Source organism: Mesitornis unicolor, unplaced genomic scaffold, assembly GCF_000695765.1.
Source record: "Mesitornis unicolor isolate BGI_N332 unplaced genomic scaffold, ASM69576v1 scaffold11561, whole genome shotgun sequence".
Taxonomy (NCBI): Eukaryota; Metazoa; Chordata; class Aves; order Mesitornithiformes; family Mesitornithidae; genus Mesitornis; species Mesitornis unicolor.
Genome location: NW_010165811.1, coordinates 40,716 through 68,190, shown reverse-complemented (window position 1 = coordinate 68,190; position 27,475 = coordinate 40,716). Strand labels below are relative to the sequence as shown.

The 27,475-nt window shown below is 36.3% G+C and overlaps 1 protein-coding gene across 1 annotated transcript in view; it reads right to left on the bottom strand.

The window, feature by feature from the left end:
• Positions 1–2,243: 2,243 nt before the first annotated feature.
• KIAA1468 (KIAA1468 ortholog) overlaps positions 2,244–27,475 on the bottom strand; it is a gene marked incomplete at its 3' end in the record, with an annotated part of 56,381 nt that continues 31,149 nt past the window's right edge. The window contains exons 12-28 of the mRNA XM_010194760.1: positions 27,187–27,299; positions 23,470–23,560; positions 19,720–19,791; positions 18,782–18,922; positions 17,938–18,102; positions 16,896–17,043; positions 13,658–13,814; positions 12,979–13,102; positions 11,865–11,913; positions 11,468–11,547; positions 10,495–10,601; positions 9,734–9,833; positions 5,152–5,234; positions 4,901–4,964; positions 3,245–3,383; positions 2,779–2,895; positions 2,244–2,332 (exon numbers count right to left, since the gene is read on the bottom strand). Of these exons, the coding sequence (XP_010193062.1) occupies positions 2,244–2,332; positions 2,779–2,895; positions 3,245–3,383; positions 4,901–4,964; positions 5,152–5,234; positions 9,734–9,833; positions 10,495–10,601; positions 11,468–11,547; positions 11,865–11,913; positions 12,979–13,102; positions 13,658–13,814; positions 16,896–17,043; positions 17,938–18,102; positions 18,782–18,922; positions 19,720–19,791; positions 23,470–23,560; positions 27,187–27,299 (1,839 nt within the window). The remainder of the gene's footprint in view (positions 2,333–2,778; positions 2,896–3,244; positions 3,384–4,900; positions 4,965–5,151; positions 5,235–9,733; positions 9,834–10,494; positions 10,602–11,467; positions 11,548–11,864; positions 11,914–12,978; positions 13,103–13,657; positions 13,815–16,895; positions 17,044–17,937; positions 18,103–18,781; positions 18,923–19,719; positions 19,792–23,469; positions 23,561–27,186; positions 27,300–27,475) is intronic.

Genomic DNA, 27,475 nt, shown 5'->3' with positions numbered 1-27,475 from the left:
AGAGGTCTTTTGCAACCGAGCGATTCTGTGACACAGAATTAGAGATGCTGGCAAAATATCTGAAATGTCTGCACAAGGTGAAATGTTTATTTAAGCATGAGAGGCTTTGGCTTAAATGCTCAACTTGCACTTTTGTTTATATGAATGAAAGGAAAGCAAATATGAGGGATAAGTGGTAAATGCTGCCCAATAGGACCACAAGCCAATTCTGCAAATGTTACACTTCCAAGATGGTGATAAACTCTGTACTGATGTTATAGCCACAAGAGCTAAAGCTCTGTGAATGATAAAATACCGTACTGATACACCATTTCAATCATAAATACCACCACAGTGACCAAAGTAATTAGAAAAGGGTTACTTCTCTTTATGCGAATGTCTATTTGAAACAGTAAATCACATTTAATTCAGAAAACAATTTTAAGATAGAAAGCTTGAAAGACAGACACCACAACTAAGGGAGTCTCAGAAGTCTCCATCATGGTGCCTACAAATACCCTGTTGTAGCAAGGAGCTGATTAAGCACCAGATTTCCATTTGAACAGTGAAAGCTGTAGTGAGTTTTCTAACACACTGGAGCAGGAGCAAATATTTTTACATTTATGTTTCCCACTGGGTAAAATATAAAACCCTTGGCACCGTGCCTGAAGCCAATCACAGTGAGGTAGAATGTGGTAAAGGAGGACTGACAGCTATCTGTCTATCTATTTATTTATAAGCCTATTTAAGCCTTCATTTCTTTCTCTGGCTACAAGACTCAAACTCAATCAAATAAGCTCCTTTGTTCTAATTCAGGGCGTCTTTTGAACTGACTATGCCTTTAAACGTCAGAAGTTGCTTTAAGTACTATGCAAAAGTGAAGTAGAGGTTTTTGTATTAGTTAACCCATTGGTGAGTATGGCAGAACAAAGAAAATTACACTAAATCAAACTTTTGCCTACTGCAGTGTTCAGATATATTCTTAGACTTCCCAAAACACAATATATCTCCCACTTCTCTCTGAACACCGAGTATCATCACTGCCAGACCTCCTCTAGTGCTGCCTGGCGCAAGGAAATATAATTCTGTCACCTTTGACTAATGCTCAGGTCACTACTGTGCTTTCTGGCTCAGTCCTCTGAAACCACATTCTTTTTAGGTGTGAAAGTTGCTCAAATTAATTAATCCCCAGTTGCACATATCATAAATAATATAGAATGATATAATAATATAGAGAATATAAAAGAATGAGACTATAGGTTATTAGACTGAAAACATAACTGGAAGAAGGGACCTTGTTACCAAGTACAAGGACTTAAAACTCCTAGAGAGTATATTATTGTTAATTATGTCAGTTTTACAATCATAAGGAAAAGCAATTACTTTTCTTAAGTACAAGGTAATTCCTGAAGTGCAGTATCAACCTTCACAACCCAGAAAAATTGTGCATTTTTATTAAATCTTTTCCTCCATCACTTGAAGTGTTCATACTGTCAAGATTTTCCCAACATGCAACTAAATTATGTCTCTCATTGTCAACTACTGATTTAGTATCTAACATCTTAATACCCGTGTTTCAATCTCTATTAGTGTTCACTCTCTCCAAGTATTTACAAAAAAGGGCATAGGCATATGGCTCAAATTCTTTAGTTTCTCAAGTCTGCTTCTCCTGCCACATCTTCTTGTACTTTGTGTAAGGTCCTTCTATAAGGGAAGATCTTGTTAGCTCCCATGTTGTCCTGTCAGCTTACTATGATCTGCTTTTTACAATTCACAGAATGGTTGAGGTGGGAAGGGACCTCTGGAGGCCATCTGATCCAACCCTCCTGCTCAAGCAGGGCCACGAACCCAGTTGGCTTTTGAATATCTCAAAAGATGGAGACTCCACAGCCTCTCTGGACAGCCTGTGCCAGTGCTTGGTCACCCTCATAGTAAGAAAGTGTTTCCTCATGTTCAGATGGCAATTCAGATGATGTTCATTTGTGCCCACTGCTCTGGTCCTGTCACTGGGCACCACTGAGAAGAGCCTGGCTCCGTCGTCTTTGCACCCTCCCTTCAGGTATTTATCTATTTATACACATTGGCTTAGAATTACATTTTAGGTTCTTTTACTGTTTTTAAATCATGTGACCTACTCCTTTTCAAAAACCCCCTCAATGCTATGATACTACTTAAGAGTACCTCTAACTTTTGGCTTTAAATATCGTTACATTTCAACTTCTGCTGTCACCAGCATCTCATACTTCGTAAACACGGCTGCTTACCTCATGCTCTGGCGAGAGGTGTTCCATGTCAGTTCGTAAACACTTCAGTCCTGGTAAAAAGTGATTAACCATTAAATCCTCTGAAATAACTAAAACCCATGTTGTTAAGGTATTATAAGGACTGTCTTCGGAAATGATATAATTTTATTCTACTGAACACTGGGAAAAGCTATAGCAGCAAAACCCAAGAAAACAGAACAGCATGTGCCACTTAAGGACTAATAAAAAAGGAGGTGTCTTAAACATATTTACCTTCATGTATTTCATACATCCATACCATTATTTTCATATTTTATGTTTTTTTTTCTTTTTAAGTTAGTGATTAAGATCAAGGGGTTTGGTTTTGTGGTGGTTGGGGTTTTTTTTTGTTTGGCTTGTTTTTTATCAGTTCCCTTATGTGAAAAGCTATTCTTTATACTAAGCAGATCCTATTTTACATCACACATTCAGAGACAAACTTAGTTATTTCTCACTTATTAAATTTCGCCCCCCATCGGAGAATCAACAGCTAAACTTCCCATAAAAAAAAGGATACAACAACAGGAAAGAGCACTGTAGGCTTCAAACAGGTGTGTAGCGATATCCAGCCTCTTAGAGTCCACAGACTGCTGGTTGTTGACCAAGGCTAACTTGTGCAAGTGTGGAATAACAACTGTAAAAGTAAATAAATACTGGCATAAGTATTTGAAATTGCTTTCTGTAGACTTGTTTAGCATTAAACAGTTGCCAAGTGGCAACTGCAGGCATCTGAAGCATCTGATCAGTCACCTCCAGCTCTGAAATCATTCATCACTATGTGCTGGTGTTCTATATATACAATGTTAGGTAACGTGGAAGTTATATCAGCAAAGTCTTAAACACTGGGACATATCAAACTCTGAGAAAAAGAGTATTCATCAAACTTTTTGTAAAGACAAGGGAAAAAAATCAATATAAACAACATATTAATTTTGGGACAGAAAGAGGAAGACTGGGAGGATCTTCCCATTGATGCAACTTACATTCATCTCTAAATCTGGGCTCAGCATTAGGTCCAACTCTTCCGAATGTTTTTATGATTTCTGTATGTAAAGAATGTTGGTCTTGATATTGAGGGTCCTCCAGGAAAGATGCCAGCTGCATTTTTACTCTTTCCAGAAGCTTAAAAATTCCCAGAGAAATAAAAAGTACACAAAAGAATGAAGATGCTAGAAACAGTTATGGTCAATACAGGGTATGTCCATAATCTTCTGTATTTCAGATTATAAACCTTGGACCTTCTGTTAATTTCCATTTTTTTCTGACAGGATGTTCCAAACTCTTTGATGCAGCTCTACATTTTAAAGACTGTTAAGTGTTTTAATCTGATCTGTCTTTATAGGCATGTGCATATAGAGCCAGTGTTTCCTCCTGAGGTTTTCTTAGTTTTGATACTCACATTTTCTACCTGCTATTAAAATTTCCCTCTTACTATTAATCCCTTTGGAGCTTTCCTGTTTAAGATCTGAATTCACATTATGTTTTCAGTAACATAATCTCAATTAGTATGCTGAAAAATTTTATGTAGAAGACTGATGCAAAAGTAAACATCACAAAATCAGAGTAAAATTTCTTCAACTAAAGGCTAAAAAAACCCTGAAAGCACAAATATTTAATTTTCATCCAGAGTTGTTAAAATAATATTTTCTGATACATTTTGGAAGGTGATATCACCTCTGTACTCTAAGGCTTATTATAACTAGTGCAACGGATACAACAATTTGTGTGTGGTAACAAACCAGCGTTCTTCCCAAACTGATTACAGGCATGCATTCCAAGCTACAAAATTGTAACATCCATCTTCCAAGTACTTGTGAGTCATCGCTGACTTCTTACTCACATTTCCTCAAACACATTCTTTTAGAATATGTTGAAATTTACAGGAAGAATGCAAGCTCTGCAAGAAGTTTTGAGGACTTTAAGAAGAAATGTCATTGTACAGTTATTACATAAAACAAAGTACTGTATTTCTACTGCTTACAGCAGAATCTTGCGTGTCTTTTTCAGAATTCTGATCTATTACCAAAGTTTCATAATTTAAAAAACAAGGAGGAATTGCAGATCTATATTACCCTCAAGGATCACTTCAGTTATACCACTATGATGTCTTTTAATGCCATCTTGGCAGATATGACAGGAACTGCAAGAGACTTGTGCCCTTCTAAAGTGGCTGGAAGCCAAGCATCTAAAACGGCACTATATACTTATGTGGAGATAACTGAATCTCATCATGACTTTCTGGTTAGTATTTTAAAGTAAAGCTATTTTATTTGGAAATAATGGACTCGGATTTCTCAATTGTGTTGGAAAATGTTTTAAAAACCACTTCGAGCATGGGATTTCCCATCTTCTAGCACAGGCCTCTCCCTCCACATATCTGTTTTTCTTTGTTTATGATTAGTTTGATATTTAGAAGGAAATGTTTTTATTAGTTAAAAGACAGTTGGTTTCCAAGATAAAGAAAAAATCATTGCGAAATTGGAAGGCATTTTGGAAGAGGACATAACAAAGCAAGAAATAATTTATAAGCTCCTTTTCCCCCTCCAAGTTCATTAATAAATTACTGGATTTCTGGATTTGTCAAAAAATTACCCACTTCTTATGCTACAGAAACAACAGCCTGAGAACAGGTATCTTACCTCTCTCTGAGTAACGGTTTCCATGATGGTCCCAAAAGCAGGAATTGTTGCAATTCTCACTGAACTACAACAGAAAAAAAAAAAGTGTCTTTAAAATGCATTAAACTTGAAGAATAAAATCAATTAAAAACAAAGCAAAATTTAAAAATTAGTACTTCAAGTTACATTAGTTTCTAGCAATGACAAAACAAAAAAAGCAGACCAGGAAAAAGACAGACAGGATTAACTCAAGGTCTCAATCTGAAACTCACAATTCAGGATCACTGGACAAGGTAACAAGGGCCGGAGCAACCCGCTTGTCAACTAAGGCTTCACTCATGCCTCGAAGAGTCAGCTGTAAACCAGTCAACATGCAATAAAAAATGGTTTGGTAAACTTGAAGAACTGGGTTAGCTGTGACTGAGGATGGGCAGGCAGACTCTTGGGGTTTCTCTTGCTTTAGTCACCCACACAAGACATTAAAACGATTAAGACTCTATTCATGCTCTAGCATTATTAGTAACAACCTGCTAGTGAGATTAGCAAAGCATCCCTCCTTAGCTTGGAAGAAATATCACATCAGAGTGTCCAGCAAATTAAGTACTACGGTGTCTATCAGAATTTAGATGAGCCAAAACTACTTTGCATTTCAGTAATGCATTTAATTTTACAGTAGTAAAGCTGATAGAATTACAGAACATATAAATATCCAGCTTTCTGCTAGAAATGATGTTAGTAAATTTCAAAACTGAGAATATGATTCAATATTTTAAAAAACTTACAAAAAATAAGTGACATTGATTTAAGTTTTCTATTCAAAGTTTATTCAGCTATTTTACTCAGTTTAGTTCTAGGTGTTGCAGTAAACTTTATGTTTACAAATAAGTGATTTGAAAGTTTTATTTATTTAAGAGTAATTCAATTTTTGTTCAGCTAGAACAGAAATAGAACTGACGGTTATTTCTTACCAAGGTTTAAGAGGGATGCTAGGTATATAAGACAGTCAGGAAACTTACATTTCAGGGTCACTGGAGAGAGTAATGAGAGCAGGAACAACTCTCTGAGCTACCAGAGTTTCATGTACCCCCTTCACCAACAGCTGAATGGTCGGAGCAGGGGGGTATCACAGGTGATGCACGGAAAGAGCGAGCACAGTATCATGGGAAGAAGAACGGCACAACCAAGAGAGAGAGAAAGAAAAAACACAAAAAGCAAACCAAAATTAGAAGCTAAGCAAATTCTGCTACACTAGTGCTTCATATATGCAAAGGCATGAAGAAAGCTGAAGTGGTCTGGCAATCAGCACAAATCTGACAAATTCAACAATGTGATGACATTTGCTCAATTTTCAGCTATTTTAAAACTTGAACTCAAAAGTTTAGCAAGTAATTATGTATTAGAATTCAAATACTAATATAATTATGTATTATAATTATACACATAATGATGTATAATTAAATACTAAAACTATGCCAACTTGAGTTTGTAAGTTTAATCTAAATGCTGTGCTAGCTCAGTGGGATGGTATTTCTTATAGTAGGTGGCTGTCACATGCAAAATAGATGTCTTTAGCTAGGCCAAACACATACAGCTTTCCCACACTGAGTGATACCTTTTGGACCTTTTACAATGTGACAGACAGCACCTTCCCAAATGCCCCTAAGCTTTCCTCAACGTTATTCTGGAGTACTTTAGATTTAACTCCCATAGGAGCAGTCTGTATATGAAGTTTCCTAAGTTTCCCTTGCTAGTCTATGCAGGAAGAAAACCTTGGATTATCCATGGAATGCATTTCACCAAGTCTTCTTGCAAAGGAAAGGAGGTATTTGTTGCAATACATCCCAAATGTGTATGTAGAAATGGTTTGAAATTAGATGCTCCCAGGTGACTTTTTTTCCCATTACTTATGTAGCTATATATAAGCATACATTTGCTGCATATGTAGTATATGCCCTTTAGATGTTTTCTACATATGAAAACCTACACATTTTCAGAAATGCAAGTTCCAAACTTTCTCCATATTTAAAAAAAAAACACCTTGTTTTGCTGGTCTGCATTAATAAAAGAGAAAGCCTTGAGATTTCCATTTTATATCTTGTGTAAGGAAGTCTGCACATAATTGCTGGTTTTAGGAGATAAACATAAAAAGCTTATCAGTAGTTTCTGTGAGAAATTTGAAATGTCTTAATATTTAACAATATTCCAATTACACAAATTGTACCACAAACACAAGTTAAATGCTAGTGCTTTTTCCCCCAGCCACGTAACAGGAGAACACATAAGATACACAGGGTGTGGGAAAAGCAATAGCTGTGAGTATATCACACAGTACTAAAAGCTGGCAATATTTACACCCTTTAACTAGAGAAAGTTTCACATTCTGCTATTTGTTTGAGCATTTTTTTTTTTCTGAATTTAAACCAAAGTAAATTGTGAAAGATCAGAAGAAACCTGACTTTTCAGAAGCCATCTATACAGAGCAGTAATTTTATTAGGCAATATTTGTGTGTGCATGCACGGGTGCACACATGCACTGAACACATTGTGGCCTTACGGATCATAACTGCAGAAGGAAGAATGGGGAGAGACTTGCTTTGCTGTATAAGAACATATGCAATACTGCAGCAAAGCACCTGGAGGGGGAAAGCTGCAACTTTCTATACTTGTTATCCAGCAAGTATTAGGAATGTCAGTTCAACTACTGCATTTTAACATTAACACATTTCATAATTATTTACAGTGGCAACAACTTAAAGTGCTGATGTGTTGATATTAGGGGCTACTCATCCAACAGCTGTTAAGGACACAGCTCAGTGTTTGACTACAATGATCTTACTCTCCTACACAGATTTACCAATTTTCCCATTGATCAAAATAGAGAAAGCTTACTGTTTCCTATTTTAAAAAAATAGGCACTTGTGTTTTACTGACCTTAATTTTAAGAAAAGCCTAGAGGTAATGTACTGCTTACAAAAAAAAAGGCTTGGGATTTGTATAATTAGCAAACAACTTAGAATTATTTCAGCTTCATGACTATGTCAGCTGCCACACTTCTAATTACAGTAAAGCATGGTAAACAGCATTGTTGTCTTACAGAAGAACTCTTTACAAGTTCTCTTTACAAGTCAAGTGTCATTCTGAAGATGTGTTTCTAGCCTTGAACCTAAGCTGACCAGCAAAGCTTATAACTCAACTATGTGCTTCATGTTCAAACCAGCAGCAATCAAATCCATTTGCATCAACATTCAATACGAAACTACTGACTGAAAACACTAACACAGAAGCAACAGAAACAGCTGGATGGGCAAAGCCATGGAGCAGCGTGTAAGGTAACAGTGAAACAGACAACACAAATTTTTATCCTGGTTTGATTCCTCTAGATCACTGTGTGATCACTACGTATGCATACTACACCTTAAAAATGGTAGCACAAAGCTTCCTGCCCTCGAAGGGGAGAAGGGGTGGAATGGCTCCAAATCAGCACGGCAGTCTCTGTGCTGCTGTACAGAGCACTGTGCTGCTCAGAACCTTTACAGTTCTCATAGCTGTCCTGCAGGTGACACACTATCTTATTATCGAATCGCTGAGCTTTGCCATCCAGCAGCCTCCGAGATGTCAGAAATTCCTTGAATGAAGGAATCTTCCAACAGTAAAACTAACTATTGCCATCTCTTTACAAAGGTGACTTTTATTTTTACAAATATAAAATATACGCAACGTTCTGGTTAGATTTAAAAAAATCAAAACAAAACAGCAACTCAAAAATATTGTAAGGGTGACCAAAATTTGCCACCTCCTTTTTAAAGGGAGAGGGGAAAAAAGAAGAGAAAAAAAAGGGCGAGGTTGGATGTTTTCAACTGAACTCTCAGGATGTGTCTTAAAGTGCTTGTTTAGTGGTTTATCTGCAAGGACTCACAGAATTGCAGTCAAGAACACTAAAGGAGACTTATTCTTGCAAATGGATACTAGGTGGCAGAAGTGGACTGTGATTGATAGTGTGGTTACATAGAAATGTATCTTTTCAACATGAAAAAAATAAGGGTAATCTCTTTGTTCAGCATGTGGAGTATGCCCCAGATTTTTTGTACTCGCCTATTTTAATTAACACTTGATGAAACAAAGGCATGATGTAGAAATAAAAGCAAACTTACTAGTTAAATGTAACAGTTTTCCTGAACAAATTTATAGATGTTAAGGGAAAGATGAAACTGTCACTATGTGGCAAGTGAAGTAATTGTAAATTATTTTAATTTTTTTACAAAAAATACGTAATTTGTTAAATGAACATTTTTACGACCATATTTGGCACCAATAGAAACTAGTCTGAATTACAATGCAATGTAGTGTACAAGTACACACAAAACACATTGAAAACTGCTAACTTGTGAATTAGGCTACTGGTGATGCATTGAATAGCAAAAGTAAATGTTAAAACTCAGAAAATGCTTGTTTGTGTTTATCTACAGACCTAAGCAAAGACATTTGACAACATATTTAATTCTGGTCTGAACACAGGTTTGCAATGACGTGCATTTTCGTAATTGGAAAATGTTTTCCAGCATGCAGTAATCGGAATGCAACAATCGAGCAGCAGATCGGAGAACACAGACACAGCTACTTGCAAGAAACATTTGCAAGTGGCTAATGACAAACTGCTTAATGAGAGATGCGCTGCTGAACAGAGAACAGATACAGAAACAACTGCACAACAACTTCCTGCTCCATCACACAGTACACAACTTATTTAAGCCATTTGTCATTTTTTAAGAATGCAGCAACATTATCTGAATCAGTGCTTTTAGAAATACATTCTAGTTTTAAAAAGGTGTAAAAAAGGGTTTGAACAACACTTACCTCAAACATTCTAGCAGCTGTACATCGAACAAGAGCAGAAGTATGGACAACTCCATACCATAAGACAGTTAACAGCAGCTCATGATAAGCTGGGTTCGCACTAAAAGAAAGCAGTTGAACAATCAAAAAAACCAAACCAAATAAAACCAAAACCCACAAAAAACCCCAACCAACCAACCAACCAACAAAAAACCCCCACAACAAACCAAAAACTTCCCAAATCCTGAATAGATTCTTTGCCTACAAAATGTAGTCTCAAGAATCCATTGCTCAGCAATTCTAAAACTCCAACATTTACTCTTTCTGAAGGATACATAACACGTATTTAATTCTAAAAGACTTGTAAGATGTTGCTGTCTAGAAAACAGGTTGCATTTTGAAGTTCACTTTAAAAAACCCCCACAACTTTAAAAATATAATTTTCAATGAATTATGGCACTGAACTGAATTCAAATATGTATCTAGAAAACACCATAATAATAAGGAAAACAGAAAATCACTTTCCATTTTATTCTCAATGACTGATTCTTGTGGACTTTTTTGGTTTGGTTTTGGTGTTTGTTTTTTATTTACTTTTTAATCGCTACATTTTTAATTTAGAGATAAAAAATTCAAACTTTGTGAAACACCAAGGGAAAAATCAAGTATACGCTTTGTTCACTTGAAGCATCACAGTTACAAAAATTACAGCCAAATTAGCAGCTTTTAATAAAAACTTCTAATGTATTTAGATCTAGTCAACTCCAAGGTATATTCCTTACCCCAGTTCCACAAAGGAAGCTTTCAGGCTATCAAGAGGAGCATGGGATAGCGAAAGCATGGTCATTACATCTTCTAAGAATCCAACTAACAGCTTGCGGTCTTCTTCCTGAAAGAAGAGTGCACAAGGTTGAATGCAGTGGAAGTTGCTGCGGTTGAGATGACCTACAGCTACAGAAGAGAAACTATGAATGAAAACAAACTAGATTTAGCCTTTAACAATCTCCTTACCAACTTCAGAAATGTTCAAAGCAAACACAAGACTGTATTTCATCAACTAAGCACATACTCACACATGAATTAACCAATCATTTTTACTGAAGACACTTTTAAGAAGAGTACTTAAATACTTTCATGGCTCCTGAGATTTTGTGATGGGTCACAGTCTACTAAACATTTGTGAGATGAAGTATTTGTTCTTTCCTGAAAACTACGTATACATCAGTCCATAAATGCTGGTTACTGAAGGATTAGGTAGTATTACTTATGTAGTATTACTTATGAAATGTTTATTTTAGGTCTAGGTAACATTAACATTTTAAGACTCCAATTATGCCCAAAATGGTAATCTACCTGCTTACCTGTTTCAGTAAGTTTTGAAAATTATGTTTGCAGACGTCACAGCTAAATGGCCAAGAAGACATTTATGGAGTAATGTGAATATTTTTGATAAAGGCACGTAACAGCTGTCAGTGTCTGAGAGTCAGCAGTGGTGAAGATGCCAGATGCCATTTTAAGATTTACTGAATCCAGGTTTTAACACTGATGACTGCCATCTAAATGTAGTAGACAACCTAACTAGAAAACTTTGCTTCTAAAAAGTATTTAAAAAGTATTTACAGCTGCCCATGTATCTACTTATCTTCATAGCACAAGAGCACTGTGAGTTTACAAATAAGACAGTAAGGGGGTTTTGTACAATAAGTTTTAGGTATTATTATACATTTAACAAAAAACCCAGAAAAACAAACTTACCTGAATATAACACGTAAGGACCCCTGTTGCATAGATGGGAACTGTGGCTTTCGTTAGCACTCCGTTACCTGCTGTGGAATCTAATGAAACACAGTGAAGAACTTAGGTATAATAAATACATATATATATATATACACATATATGTACTATATATGTAGTATATCTATTACATATACATGTATAATTTCATATAATATATATTACATACACGTATAATTTTATATATGTGTATACATAAATAAAATATTTAGATTAAGATTAGATTTCCAACATTTCAGAAAGATTACAAATTCAAGAACTGCAGTCTGAAAATGTTATTTGAACTAGAGATGGACTTTTTTTCCCCCCAGCTGCAGTTAAGATCAAGTTTTATTCATTTAATTAAAAAGCTACTTACCTATATTTTCCTCAGACAGTCTTAAGATTTCCTGAAACTGTGGTTTTACCTATACAAAGGATGATGAATCACATGTAAGAAAACCTGTGACCAGTGCCAATTAACTTAGGAAAAAATTAGGAATAAAAAAATACCCAAGCAAACAGAAAAATGACATTTTGAAGGTACAGAAAGAAAAAAACCCCTTTAAAAAGCATAGCCAGCTTCTACAAAAACTGAAAGTATGATATAAGAGAGTAAAAATTTCTACCGAGTACCCACACTGAGGTAGCAGTATTTAGCACTCCCAATACCAAAAGCTGAAGTCTTTTGGCAATGCTTAGTTGGGCTCTAGAGTTCACAGTTTTACCAAGCTGTATGTTAATAAAAAAATAAAAGTTTTGGTTTAGATCTTCGCTGTCCATGAAGTGCTCTCTTCCAAAACATAGCTGTGATAATCAGTATCAGAACAATTTTATAGAATCAAAGATTCTAAAGATAACTTCCAGAAGGGGCTTTCAAAGACCAGAGACTGGTTTTTATCTCCTCTATGGAGGCAGCACATAATGCTAATGCTGTTTTGTAATCTTTTGGCAATCCTCTCATGTTTTATAATTTGCCTTTAAAATATTTTTAACTATATTCAGAAGTTATATTATTGAGAAAAAAATATGTATTTCCTCGATAGAAATGTTTATATATCACCTGTAGAAAGTGTTTCAAGCAGAAAAAGCAGGAATTTAAAATTTCCGATCAATTACAGGCTGGAGTACTTATGTGCACCCCATTGAACAGTATGCTCTTCTGAAGAGAGAAAATAATTAGAATTAAGGTGGTATCTCTCACTCTCTATGCCATTCACAAAGCAAATATGAAGAATAGAGTATAAAAAAAAAGAACCCATGCTTGTTGGGCAAGATGAGAAGGCCATAACAAAATAATCAAAAACAGAAATCAAAAGGATGCAAAGAGAGGCTTAAAAAGAACAGGTTTAAATGCACTTATGGGAAAGTATCAGCGTGACATGTAAATACTAATGGTCATATAAAGTCCAGGTATACAGACACACCATAAATATGGAGAATATATATAATAAAGGTACTTTTTTGTAGAATACTTAAGGCAGTAATCTTACCTTAGTGTTTGTAAAAATTTTCCCAAATGTCCTACAAAGTCTCCAGAAAAATCTAGAGAACTCATGGACACAGGCAGTTGATGCTACATTGATCTTGCCAACTATTTCTATAAGCTGTGGTAGCCTAAAAATCAGGAAACAGAAGGATATTAAACACTACTCTGATCTTTCTTGTCAGTTATATTTTTATAGATTTAGTGCTTATCTTAATAAATATACATCCACACACAGAAAATACTGTTCTAATAAAATTATCTACATGTTCTACACAACCCTGATCCCTGAAGAAAGCAAGGTTTTAAGTGCTAGAAAAGTGTGACCTATATTTTCAAGCATCTGTTACTCAAGAACAGTGTATTTCATGAGATATTCAGAATATAACGATCTTCAACAGAGAACTGACTATACCAGTGTAAAGATGAAAGAAACAGCTTTCTGGAGGAAGTAGTTACCTACACATTCTGCTAGGTTGTTTATATCTTCTGAATAAAATCAAAGTCAATTCATTATGAAAATTAAGACACCTAAAAAAGTTTCAATCATTCCCTTTTTAACAATTCTTAAACACAATCATACTCAAAATTCTTATGTTTAATATCTGCTAAACGTAATCAAGCTTAAGAACTATTAATTTTGACACATTTTAAAATTAGGAATCACAAGACACAAATTAACTCACAATTGATTGACTACCCATAGCAAAGTCTCCCAGCCTGTGGTACCCTCATGTTCTAGCTGATAGTCATACAGTTGCAACAACACTGCTAATTGCTCGCGGCTCCCAATGATGATGGCCACATCCTGAAGAGGCGATACCGGTCGGGGAAACCTAGTGACTGTAACAAGAGAACAAGCACTCATGAACAAAAGATGATGAAAATACTTTGAAGGCAACGTCAGTAAAAACAGCTAAGAAAATCTGAAACCCTCTAGTGCCTTCTGTGTAAGGTTATCAAATTGCTTTTTCAAAGTCAGCAAGTTAAATTCAACCCTCACTTAAAAAAGAGAAATGTTGGTACAGGGAGATGATGGAATTATTATCGCCAGCCTTCTTGCCTGACCAACCTAGTGGTCTTCTGTGATAAAGTGACCACATCGGTGGAAAAGGGAAGAGCTAGACATGTCATCTATCTGGACAGTTCTCCACAACATCCTTCTCTCCAAATTACAGAGATGGACTATTTGGTGGATAAGGAATTGACTAGATCATCACATCCAGAGCATAGTGGTCAATGGCTCAACATCCAGATGGAGATCAGTGACAAGTGGTGTCCCTCAGAGGTCTGTGCTGGGACCAGTACTGTTTAATATCTTCATCAATAACATGGACAGTTAAGTGCACCCTCAGTAAATTTGCAGATGACACTAAGCTGAGTGGTGCAGTTGACATGCCTGAGGGATGGAATGCCATTCAGAGGGACCTGGACAAGCCTGAGAAGAGGGCCCAAGTGAACTTCAGGAGGTTCAGCAATGCCAACTGCAAGGTCCTACACCTGTGTCAGGGCCACCTTCTGTATCAATGCAGGCTGGAGATGAATGGATTGAGAGCAGCTCTGAGAAGGACTTGGGGTGGTGGATGGAAAAACAGGACATAAGCCAGCAATGTGTGCTCATAGCCCAGAAAGTCAATCATCCTGGGCTGCAGCAAAAGAAGCATGGCCAACAAGTTGAGAGACACAGTTCTGCCCCTCTGCTCAGCTCTGGCGAGACCCCACATGGAGTACTGAGTCCAGTTCTGGAGCCCTCAGAACAAGACACGGACCTGTCTGAATGGGTTCAGATGAGAGCCACAAAAATGATCAGCGGGATGGAACAATTCTGTTGAGGACAGGCCAAGAGAGCTGGGGTGGTTTAGCCTGGAGAAGAGTAGGCTTTGGGGAGGCTTTATTGTGGTTTTTCAATACTTAAAGGAGGCTTATTAAGAAACCTGTGGACAGACTTTTTAGTAGGGTCTATTGCAATAAGACAAGCAGTAATGGTTTTAAACTGAAAGAGGGTAGATTCAGATTAGATATAAGGAAAAATTTTTTTACGATGAGGGTGGTGAAACACTGGAACAGGTTGCCCAGAGAGGTGGTAGAAGCCACATCCCTGGAAACATTCACAGCCAGGCTGGACAGGGCTCTGAGCATCCTGATCGAGCTGAAGATGTCCCTGCTCATTGCAGGGGGGTTGGACTAGGTGACCTTTACAGGTCACTTCCAACCCAAACCACTCTGTGATTCTATAATACCAAAGAACACACCACAGATTTACAATAGAGTGGCTTGCGGGCAAGGTTTCCTGACCTCTATTGCTACAATTTCATGTTCTAACTGCTCCTACTTTTATATATGAAGTAATTTTTGACACTCCTCACTCCCTCCCCCAACTCCTTAATTACTTGAATTATCAGAAGAGAATAATTTACATGCAAGAAGTCCTGAAAAAATTCTAGACCATTAAAATATCTGGTGTGTGAAAGCCTGCTACACAAACATTGCTTTTAGCATTCTCAATTCATGTCAAGTGTACTTAAATTATTCAGCCACGGAGTTAAGCAACATGAATATCATCTTTCCTACTGCAAAATTCAAGAAAGCAAGCTTGCAGTTACTGCAGTGTTACTGGATTCGTGAGAAGTAATGAGATTCTTTCCTCTGCTTTTGGGGAGGAAAAAACTGTCAGAACAGGCAGAAGCCTGAAATTTTTGAATTCCTTATTCAAGTAGTAGCTGCTCAAGGAAAAAAGTGCTCATCTTTAAATGACTTAAGTCAGCTGAACGAGTGTTACCACTGCATGTCTAACATTTTCAAATTAATATCATACAATAATGTACCACTACCTACTTTCCAAATTCTCTTTTGAAGTTATTACCCATTCTTTGCATCTTACAGTTATTACCAGTAATATCTTTAAATTTTAAAGATTTTCTAACAAGAGAAAACATACTACAGGTTGGGATTGCTGATCTAAGCATAACTTAACTATAAGACCAGTCAGTCTGCTAAGATATTACATAGATACATAACAGATGATGAAGCTCCTGCACTAGGCTGTATTATTTCCACTTTGTAAATTCTTTTAGTTGTAAGAATTAACTGAAACTGAGACCAGTCTTCTTGAGAGGCAAAACAGAAGGGAAAACTGGTTTGTTTGGTGTTTCCCCCCCCAATTTATGTTATGTACTAGGACAAAATATTTCATTGTAAGACTTACTGGATTACATAAAACTGTGTCGCTGGGCACAAAGCTATTTTGCCAGTAACACTGCTAAGTAAATATAGAAAACCACCCAACATTTAGTCCTCCTTTATTCTACTGGCAATCATTTCATAAATATTCATGACTTACATATTTCTTCTGCATCAATAAGCTGATATTTGTAATTAGTTAAATATCTCATAAGGTTCACATCAGACTGATTTCTTTCATAGGAATGAAGTAGGAGCACAGAGAGGAAAGGAAGTAAAAAGATGTTTTTCCCAAAAAGGGAAAAATAGAACAAAAAAATAAGTCATGATGTCAAGACAAGTCTTTCTATACTGGCCTCTGCCTTTAAAAAATTTCTCTCAGTCAACTCAGCAACATTAAAGAAAGAAAATTCACAACATGACAGAGGTTCCCTGAGTTTTTTCCTCTGTGCCTGCTATATAAAATAGGACAATGTAAAGAACAGCTGGACTAGAGAAAAAGGCTTGAGGACATAGACTTAAATTGTTATTGTGCAGACAGTGTTCTACAAAAACCTAAAGTTTAAACATAGGTTGCAGAATCTATGTGCATGTAGTAACGTCAAGCACACATACATTTCAAGTAAATGTGGACTATAGACTATTCCTGAAATTATTCCTTTGTAGTTAATAGCAATTTAAGATTTGTCACTGAATTACGCTTAAGTTCATAAAAACACTACATATCACAGGTTAATCATTTACCTTCTATTTGTGGTATTTCTCCCTGAAGTTTAGCCTTGCTTGTGAAAGGTGCATTCTGTAGCACCAGTGCAAACAGCGAAGGAATCAATGACTGCAGAGCAGACAGATACATGTGGAGCTTGTGTTCATCCAAGCCATGCTCTCCTTCCTGAAACAAACAGGACATTTATTTTTGCAAGTTTTCGGTTTGGATGATCTGTTGCTTAGGCATGTATTCCCTGGCAAGAGATCAACACATCTGTGATGAGCTTCTACACAGAGACATTAACTATATAGTAACTTATCCTAACCACAAGCTTACTTTGTGTCACCATCCAAATCTCTTAAGTCACTTCTACTCAAAAGATTCAAGCAATAGAGCCTTTGGCATTTAGTAGTTCACGTCAGTGAACATACTGATATTCTGAAAGAACATTTTTCAGCACATTTTGGAAATATGAATCCTTGGTCTCAGAGACCAATACGCCTAAAAACCAAATGAGCTAGATGCCTGTACTCTGAAAGGAAGCATCTTGGTTAAATGTGTTGGACTGTTACGAGATTTCCTATTTTCCAGGACTTTCCAATTATCTACCAAATCAAGTATGCAGACAAAGCGGCTCATAATTGCAAACCACTTAACTAAACCATTCCATTCTACTTTTTTTTTTGTTTAATAAATACTGCATGTCATTAAAAACTGCACTATGTGATACTTAAAAACAATTTAAATATAGTGTAAATGCACTCAGAATAACACACATCTGGTCACAGCCTCAAGCAAGCATTTTATGAACTACACTTTGATTATTGGGTTATAAAGCAAAACAGTAAAGAAGAATATGTTTGGTTTTGGTGTTGTGTTTATTTATTTTTTAACTTCTTCCAAAGGACAAGTAAAAGTTATAGAGTTATAACAAGAATCTCCATTTCTAGAGATATTTTTCAAATTTCCCTTGTAGAACATTAACTAGCAATTATTCATATTTTTATATTTTTCAATAAAGCCTGTATATGTAATACAGAGAAAATTCTCCATTGTAAAAAAGAGCTGAACACATACCCTGAGCAATTTTTCAATTTTATTAAGCAATGTAGGTATAAGATGGAACTGTAAGTTTCCCAGTTCTGTTGTCCAGGCAGCATAAGCAGGTAAAAATACCTGATGCGTTGCACTAACTACGCGTTCTGAAGGGTCTCCTAAAGCTGAAAGCAGCAGTTCAAAGCCCTGGCAAAAGACAATAAAGAACATCATTATTTTCCTTAAATTTATGCTAAAGTTTCCCACACACAGCATGCAGACTAGAAACAAGCAGTCTAAACTTTTAAAAAAAACTTCAGTAAAAACAGAACAAGGTAGTACACAGAGGCCTGTCAACAGATAATCCCACCACATCTACAGAAGTAAATAGCAGATGGTTCAATATCCTACTAGTATACAGTCAAGTTATCAGAATTAATACAAACACATTTTAGCACCCTGCATTCAAAAACTCAAAAACAGGATTAGACGCTCTTAATTTTCACTTATCTGAAACATTATTAGGCAGTATTAAGTTGAACTACAAGTAGACTTTGCTGTAGTAGACAAATGATGACAAGTAGCAAGTGATGACATTAAATTGGCTAATGGTATCAGGTAGACAACGAAGTGGTACGTACTTGAAGGCAAATTATGAACTAGAGAAGCTTCTATATAAGGCTTATAACTGAGGTTCTAACGATACTTCTAAGCATATGCTTTCTTTTTAGTCTTGGTGATACAATAAAATCAACATTCATACAAAACATCAATTTTTTTTTAGAAGTATCTGGAAAGATTTAATAAAAATATGTAAAATTATGCATATGTCATGAAATAACTATAGAAGACATTTTATACATACAGAACCCAAACCAAATTATACCTGTTGATATTTGTCTGGATCATCAATGTATCCCATAATGATACCAAGGCTTTTGATCACAGCTTCTCGTACCAAATCTGCCTTATCTTCCATTAGCATTTGCTGCAGCATGGAAAGTACTAATGAACTACGAATTTCTTTCTGTTTGTAAACAAGAAACAATTGTTAAACACAGTAAAATGAGAAATGTGGATTTTTATCAATTTTTAGAAATAATTTGCATTTCTATTAGTGTTCACGAACAAAATCCCTCTCTCCAACAATGAATCCCTTCCTGAATATTACAAATACAGTTTTCACAACAGAAGATGAATGAATACAAAATGTCAGTACCCTCATTAGAGAGCCTTTTGTCCTACTAAGCACAGAACTCAGGTCCCTTAATTCATATGGAACAAAAAAATAACTAACAGCAAGAAACTACTATAGGGTTAAGACTTAAAACTGCATCTTTAATCACTGCATTGCTAAATTGGAGAAGTGGGGTTTGAATTTGAGTTATTTTCATCTTTTTCTGAAGCTTAAAATTCTAGTTCACCACTGACTTAATTTTGCTGCTGCTTCTGAATGGCACCACTCTTCATGAAACATTCCAGAGTGTCTGAAGAACTCGATGATGCGGTGCCAATTACTTTTTTCAGAGATTATTTCCTTAATTGCTCCTAACTATCTTTAATTCATCTTTACTAAAACAAAGACGTTGTTTTCAGAACACACTGTTTTATAGCTAGATTGATCTGTATTCCTTTATAATGAGCTATCTCCTCAATGTGATTTATTGAATCTCACACGTGTGACAAAGTAGAAGACAATATGACTGTCTATGCATAACATACACCCTTGGGAATACTTAAAATTATAGAGGATGTTTACATTGTGCAACAGATTTTCACTTTGCTTTCAATAGCAAAATATTTAGAGTCAGTATTAATACTTACTGGAAGGTAAGGTGCCAGAGCTCCACAGGATTCTGCTACCAGTAGCCGTCTCTCTGGGTATTTGTGGTTGATCTGGTAAAGAGAAACAGAACTGCTATTTGCTTGCAGTAATCAGTATTTAAAACGTAGTTAGAATGAACTGCAGTGGAGGGACACATCTGCACCTCTTAGATAAATATTGACTGCTCATAGAAGTTGCATATGGATACTAAGAGGCCTTGAATTCTTGCACTGAGGCATAAAGACAAGGCAGATACAGCATTCTTTAGTTGTCTGATAAAAATAGAGTTTATAGCAAGAAAAGAATCTGAGAAGCACATATGTATATGCAACAAAAAGAAGGATGGAAAGCAGCATATGAACTGCTGTATTCTAAAGAATAACTCCTGAGCTGGCATGTTATGAAATATTCTGTCTTGTGTAGACCTTCAGGAGCAACGCTCTTCTAAGAGCTACACAAGTGCCCTCTAGTGCTCTAGCCAACCAACATAGCACAGCTGCCCAGGTCTCGCTAAGCAATCTGGGTCAAAAGAAGACACAAGTATAAGACAGAAAGTACATGCAATGCTACTGAAGTTCTGCTCTGAAACCCAGCACAAACATGTCATGCTTCTAAAATGTGACTGAAAACAGCTCCCATTCCCAAGAATCTCTTGATCCTGTGCTATCTCTCCTTTCTACTCAAAGTTTGTTCGAAAGTTATGCCTTACAAATTTTGTATTGACAATTCTGAATCAATTTTGCACCCTGGTGGAGTAAGCTTTAATGGCCAGCGTAATGGCTGTACAATGAAACACACGATGTGTTTCAATATAATTTGTGACAAATTTAAAACTTTTAAACAAATTGACAGACTGGTCTGTGAGCCCTGATGGGGATGCACCCACGAGTGCTGAGGGAGCTGGCTGATGTAATTGCAAGACCACTCTTGACCAACCTGGCAGCTTTCCGAGATGACTGGCTCAGTGAGTAAGGGGCGAGCAGTGGATATTTTTTATTGTGACTTCAGCAAGACTTTTGATACTGTTTCCCATAACATCCTTGTTCACAAACTGACAAAGTCTGGGCTAGATAAGAACAGTGAGGTGGATGGAAAACTGGGTGAACTAATCACAGGCTCAAACAGTTGTGGCTGGAGGCCAGTCCCCAGTGGTGCACCCCAAGGGTTGATTCTGGGGCCAACAATGATGATGTGTAACATCTTCATTAATGACCTGGATGACAAGACAAGCCACCGCAACAGGTATGTACAAGACAAAAACTGGAAGCAGTGGCTGATATACCTGAGATGGGTGTACTGTCATTCAGAGGCACCTCAACAGGATGGAGAAATGGGCAGACAGGACCCTTACAAAGTTCAAGAAAGGAAAGTGCAAAGTCTTGAACCTGAGTAGAAATAGAGGGGTGACCTCATTCATGTTTATAAATTTGTAAAGGGCAAGTGTCAGGAGGAAGGAGCCAGGGTCTTCTCAGTGATGGCCAATGACAGGACAAGGGGCAATGCGAGCAAATGGAGCATAGGTGGTTTAATCTGAACATGAGGAAAAACTTTTTCACTGTGAGGGTGCCAGAGCACAGGACCAGGCTGCCCAGAGAGGTTGTGGAGTCTCCTTCTCTGGAGACATTCAAAACCCTCCTGGACACGTTCCTGTGTGACCTAGTCTAGGTGATCCTGCTCTGGCAGGGGGGTTGGACTGGATGGTCTTTCAAGGTCCCTTCCAACTCCTAATATTCTGTGATTCTGAGTGTGTTTAAACATTATTTTCCATTCATTTATCACTAGGGCACCTGTAATATTTTTTGGAAGTATGGAGACTTCATAGATTAGAAACATTACAGGCACACAACAGGCTGCTTTAATACCCATAGTATCTTTGACTTATGTGCCGTTTTCCCAAATGCAAGTTCCCTACTGGTAACAGAGATACACATTGCCTTCTGGAGCTCTGCCCACCTGAGGGAAACAGCAAAGAGTAATTTTAACTGGTTTATGTGGACTAGCAAAGATCATCCCTGATTTTGCAAAGACGTACTGGCACACTAGAGGAAAAAAAAGACTCAAATTTCTGCAAGGTTTGAGTTCAGGGAAGATTATTAGCTCTTGGAAACTTAAACATAACAGCAAATTGTTTATTACCATTTCTTTTCCTTCTGTCTTTAATAAGCAGTAGTACAATTTTGTAAGCCAGTTAACTGGTCACTTGTTCCAAGGGAACTTTTAGCATTCACACAGTCTTGATCTAAACTCAGATGAGCCAGCTACAGAACTCTATACATGGAGCTGCAAAGAGCAGGTAGAAAGATGACAAAGACTAGCCCGATAACTCTGAGCTCCAGAATGTGTGGATGAAAATGCTGAATCTTCTGAGGGCCCAACAGTCCTCTGCACTTGTAAACAGATTTTGGCTGAATACCAACTGCATGAATGCTTTCACAATTAAAGCATCTACTGAGAAAAGGTAGAAAATTATGTGTACTTTTGTGTTCCTTCTACAAACTCAGTCTTGTGACAATGAAATTCAGCTGGTACTCTGCTGGAGAAAATAACGACCTGGTTTGCAAACAAAGTCTGGCAAAATGCATTAAATAAATGCATGATGACATATGGCTTGGCAGCTTGATATGCTGCACTATTACAATTGGACTGGTTTTCTGCATCAGGAATTAGCAAGAAACTGGTATAAAGATGACGTTTCTATGGAGGTGAGACTTTTTTTAAACACTGTTTAAATTTCATGAGAAGGACTAAGAAAACAAAGTGTGGTTTATTTTGTGTTCAACTCCTATTGCCATGGGTCTTTGATTTAATCAGAAGATATATCAGTCATACACATAAGTACAAACGTTGCACATAATATGTACTTCTGCTGTCAGAAAGCATTAAGACTACTAAAGCTTAGACTTTACTGTGAAACACAGATGGCTGAGTTATGCTAGAAACAGCAGACAATTATCAGACCAGACAGACTGTGCCATCAAAGCAAGCATTACCACTGTCACGGCTTACTTATTCATTATCTTTTAAGCAACGATGAACTCCCTTTTCTTCATCATGGTAGGAAAATACAATGCATTTTTACCTGAACTCATGTTGTTCTGTTTCTATGCCTCAGATGAAACAAGAAAAATATTTCCGTTTGGTTGCTCAATTATTTCTATTAATTTAGATTATCTGTGGAAAAGGTGACTGTGATTCTAGAACACATGTAAACTTCAGGCTGATCTTACAGCTGTAAAATCATGCCCAGCTACAGAGGACTTATTTCTCACTACTTTGATCTTTAATTTTATGTTTAAGTATTTAAACTAGCTGAAGTGTGGACACTGCTCCAGGGACTTATTACAATATAAATATCAGTGCATGAAGTCTTCCAGTGAAAATGGATTTCCAATAGTCTGAAAATTACAGTACTAATCAGAAAGACACCTACCTTGCAATAGGTTAGGCAACACTGATGATAAACATGTACATAGCAATACTTCAATACAACAAACATATGCAGGTATATACAGGTAACTAGAGTCTCCAGATAGTCTTTTAAAATTTTTCTGCTCTTGAATTCTTTTTAAATATTATATAAAAGTACATATAATGAAGACAAAGAGCATCCAAACATCTTTCTGAAAAAATATTTTGAAGAGCCATTAATTTAAAAATAAAATAACAACAACCACCCTCAAATAAATAAAACTCAGCATTTATGAAATTTTAACTAATTTTCCAGCATAAAGCACAACATAATCAGTTACCTGTTCCCAACACTGTGGTAAAAGCTCGGCTTCCACTCGTGTTGGTCCAACATGTCGAGCAAATGCCACACACCCAGTCAGTATCATCTGTCTGAAAATACACATTTAAAGCTTTAATCTTTGTATAAAATTCTATAATATACACAACATATTCTTTAAGTTAGGAAAAGTAGATGCTATCAGGCAACAGCTAATTGTCTATAATCATAATTTCATACCATACACACTGACCTGATGGCTAAATCTTAAATTGAAAGCCACTATCTTGCTTTCTATTTAATATGCCTTTTCCAGAAACTTGCAGATCCCAAACCTCAGGAACCAGACTGTGAGAATCTCTGATTTGGGAATCTGACAATCTTCTCCTTTACTTCTTATTACTGAATACTACAATCCACCATGCAGTCAAGGGATCTAAATCACTTAATACTATCACACTACCAGTATTTAGAAGCATTCATGAGATTTAATGACCTTTGTTCAAAACAAGTAACTTAAATCTTTCCTGAAATGGTTTTGCAACATTCTAACATGCAAGTTACTGTTGTCTGTCCCAAAATACTGGACTTTACTCTTGTCAGAAAGCTTCTACAGCCCATTATAAAAGGGAAGGAATTAACCAACCAGTAGTACCTATGGTCACCTGAGTCATTAGTATTTCTGTTCTTATTTTTTTTTATCTTTCCTCAAAGTTTGCAAGAAATCACTATCGTTCCATCAATTTCACAGGCAGAGATACATATTTAAAATGACAATAAAACAGTACTTACCTGTCATTTGTGATATTTTAACTTTTATTTAATGAATATTCATCTTGCTAAGATTTTTTACTTCTAAATAATTCTCCTGTTAATAGGATTGGAATGATACCAAACTTTGCATGCAATTCACTAGTTCTGTTTACTTTTAGTGTCTACATTAACACTTAAGTAACCAGTTCCAAACAATCACACATGGACACGAGACTCTAATTTTATCACTCCCTCAGGAAGATTAGGACACCACTGAGTATTTGTTCATTATTACTTTGTGGAAAGCCAGAATTAATGTGTTACCATTTTAGTGACATGTCTGAGCTCCTAAATATTTATGCAGCTACTAGTGTGCCCTTAAGGTTGAAAGGCAGAGATTCGGCTGGTTATTTCAGTTACACAATATTCTATGAATATGAGTCATTGAAAAGACTCGTTCACTTTCAGAACCTTTTCAAGGAGAAAGAGCTATTCCAATACCTGCCTGGTTCTACACACTGCACCTAATCACAAAACGGGGCAATAGAATGTACTTTTATAAGACAGTAAGAAAGCAAATAGCAGTATACAGTAATCACTTGAAATCTTCTGCATTAGAAATGGGGAAGGCAAAAAAATATTTTTTTTTAAATTAAGCTTTTTCAAGAAAGTTCCATGAAATCTCAAAATTAAGTCAGATTTTCTTTTGCCTTTATAGAAAGTAGGGAACTTTAAGATGTTGAAAAAAACAGTAAAAGAGATGTTTTAAATATTTTACTGTAACCATGTTAGAAGTACATGACAACAGTCAGTATCTCAGGGGAAGGAAAGGTTGTAAGGATTTCAATAACAGGTTATTGAAACAAAAAATGTTAACACTGAGCTGCTGCAAAAATTAGTCTAGACTGGATATGGGAAAAACTTTCTATTTATTGTCATAATGATCTCTCTTGTTAACAAGATGCTGGGAATGCTCTCCTCAAAGAGCACTCTCCAGGTTATGAACTTAGGATCACTTAGGCAGGAACATAAAGCAAATCAGTACAGTTCAGCACAGCACTTCTTTGCTTCATCAGTGCAGAAACCAAAGCGAAATCAAGAATCAGCCTAGAGGAACAGGGCAGAAGTTAGAGTAGAACAGATGTAATTTAACACTTGTAAACTCTTTCTAGAGTTTAAAAAGTGACTGCATGCACTGGTATGCAATTCAGTATTATATCATACAGTTCAAGCTGCTTTTGTCACTCCTAAAGGTTATATTAAAAACTTACTTGCCAGAGTTTCCCTTACTATGTAAGCTGTGTGTGTTCTGTAAGAGATGGTATCATATGGCCAATGGAAAGTCATACTAGACGCACTAAGCTTAACGTGTTTTAGCTTGTTTTCATTAAGAGTGCTGCTTCTGGGTACATTACTTTGAAATCTTCAGGAGTTCACATTTTGAGCTATGTTTTAACCTTGCCCTAAAGACCCCAACATTAATCTGACTTCTTCATGGCTTCTCAGCTTCCAAACACAATATAATTGACCAAAAAGAAGTTTAAATAAAGCTAACACATTTGTTCATTTGCTGAAGAGAATTTGATAGACACTTGAAAAGCTGAGTAGTACATTATAATAAGCAAAACACTGAGGATAAAAGTGCCCTTGTTAAATATGTAAATATACAAAATTACAGCAATGTACTCTATCTGCATGCACGAAAAAGCCTCTCACATGGGCAAGTATAAAAAAAGGCTTTCTGCATAATTCTAAACATACTCTACAAGGTCAAACATTTAAAGTAAAAGACTTATTATAATGGGTTCAGGCATATGAAAAATCTACTTGATAGGCAACCAATCCTGTGACAAATTAACTACAAGAGACTACAAGTGAGATGTAACTTCCTTCCCCCCTCATCCACAAGATAATTTTAGCTTCTCAATCTGCATGGGACAGTCACAACATTTTAGACAATGGTAGACTTCTCAGCAGCAGATTTCTAATGAATCTGAAGTAGAACAAGGACTACTTCTTTTTGTAACTTCAATCTGCATGGCGCCCCTGTGCTACAAGTTGCTTTTATTTATTTATTTCAGTGTTGTCACTAAAGCCATCTCTTTCAGTTGGACCTCAATTCTGAATTTTACCATGGGAACAATTTAGAAAGACACCAGAACACCTCAGTTTCGGAGAATCTTCAAAAGAAACACTTTCCACCTATTTCATAAAACCTATTTTGTCTGAAGACAGAACAGAGCAACGATAGATACAGGTGCTTTACAAAACATCTCTAATGAAAATAATGGAAGAACTACAGATAAAATAGGAAAAAAAATATTTCCACAGTTAGAGAAGGGATCACACCAGCTGGTGTACTGTCTTTCAACCTTAAGGATATTCTTACTGACAAATAAAGTCAGATTTTCTGAGTACTAAGGAAGAACTGAACTTACAAAACAATACAAAATATACTTCGTTTCAAAGTCTTGAACAAAATGAAACAAAGCTCTTAACACTTGTCAGAACTAAATCACCACGTTGGTCTTCTGATTTTTTTTTTATTGCTATCATAGTAGCGAACCATAAGTAGGAAGAGTACTATTTTCTCATGCTGTTTTCCCCTACTAAATATGGTAGTTAACTTACAAACAAAGATCACTAAGACAGAGGTTTAAAAAAGCTGTTTTGATTTCTGTATCAACTATAAACTTAAAGCTCATTTTAACAAAGCATTTCATTAATCTCCAAACAAAAAATGCAACTGAAATGTTACACTACAGCTAATGAAGCACATTCTCACGTTTCAGTAACTAGAAAGTACAGGCCATGAAAACGGAAAGTCCCAAAGTCCACATCAATTTGACAGCGTTATACCAGCAAAATATCAGCTTAAGCGAAACCTGGTTAAAATCATCCAACAATATCCAGTTTCGATTAGTTCTGCTTCTTTGAGAAAGAAAAACGTTCCTTCTTGTCCCGCAGCACACCAACGCGAACACACCTTTGCTCATCATCTGGTCGTTTGATCAAGTTGAACAGTATGTGCAGAAGCTGATCTCTCTCTTTGGGCTCAGGATGGAGGCAGGCGGTACACAGTATGAGTGGGATCAATTCCTAAAAAGTTGTGGGAAGGGGAAAACCAAACAAAGTCAAAATGCTTTGGGCAAATATTCATTAATGGCACAAGAACCTAAGAAGATAAAACTAGCCACATAACATCAAAACAGTTAGAGAAGATGTTTTAGAGTCTTGTTCTCTTATTAAGTGACCTGAAAAGAAGCAAAGGTCTA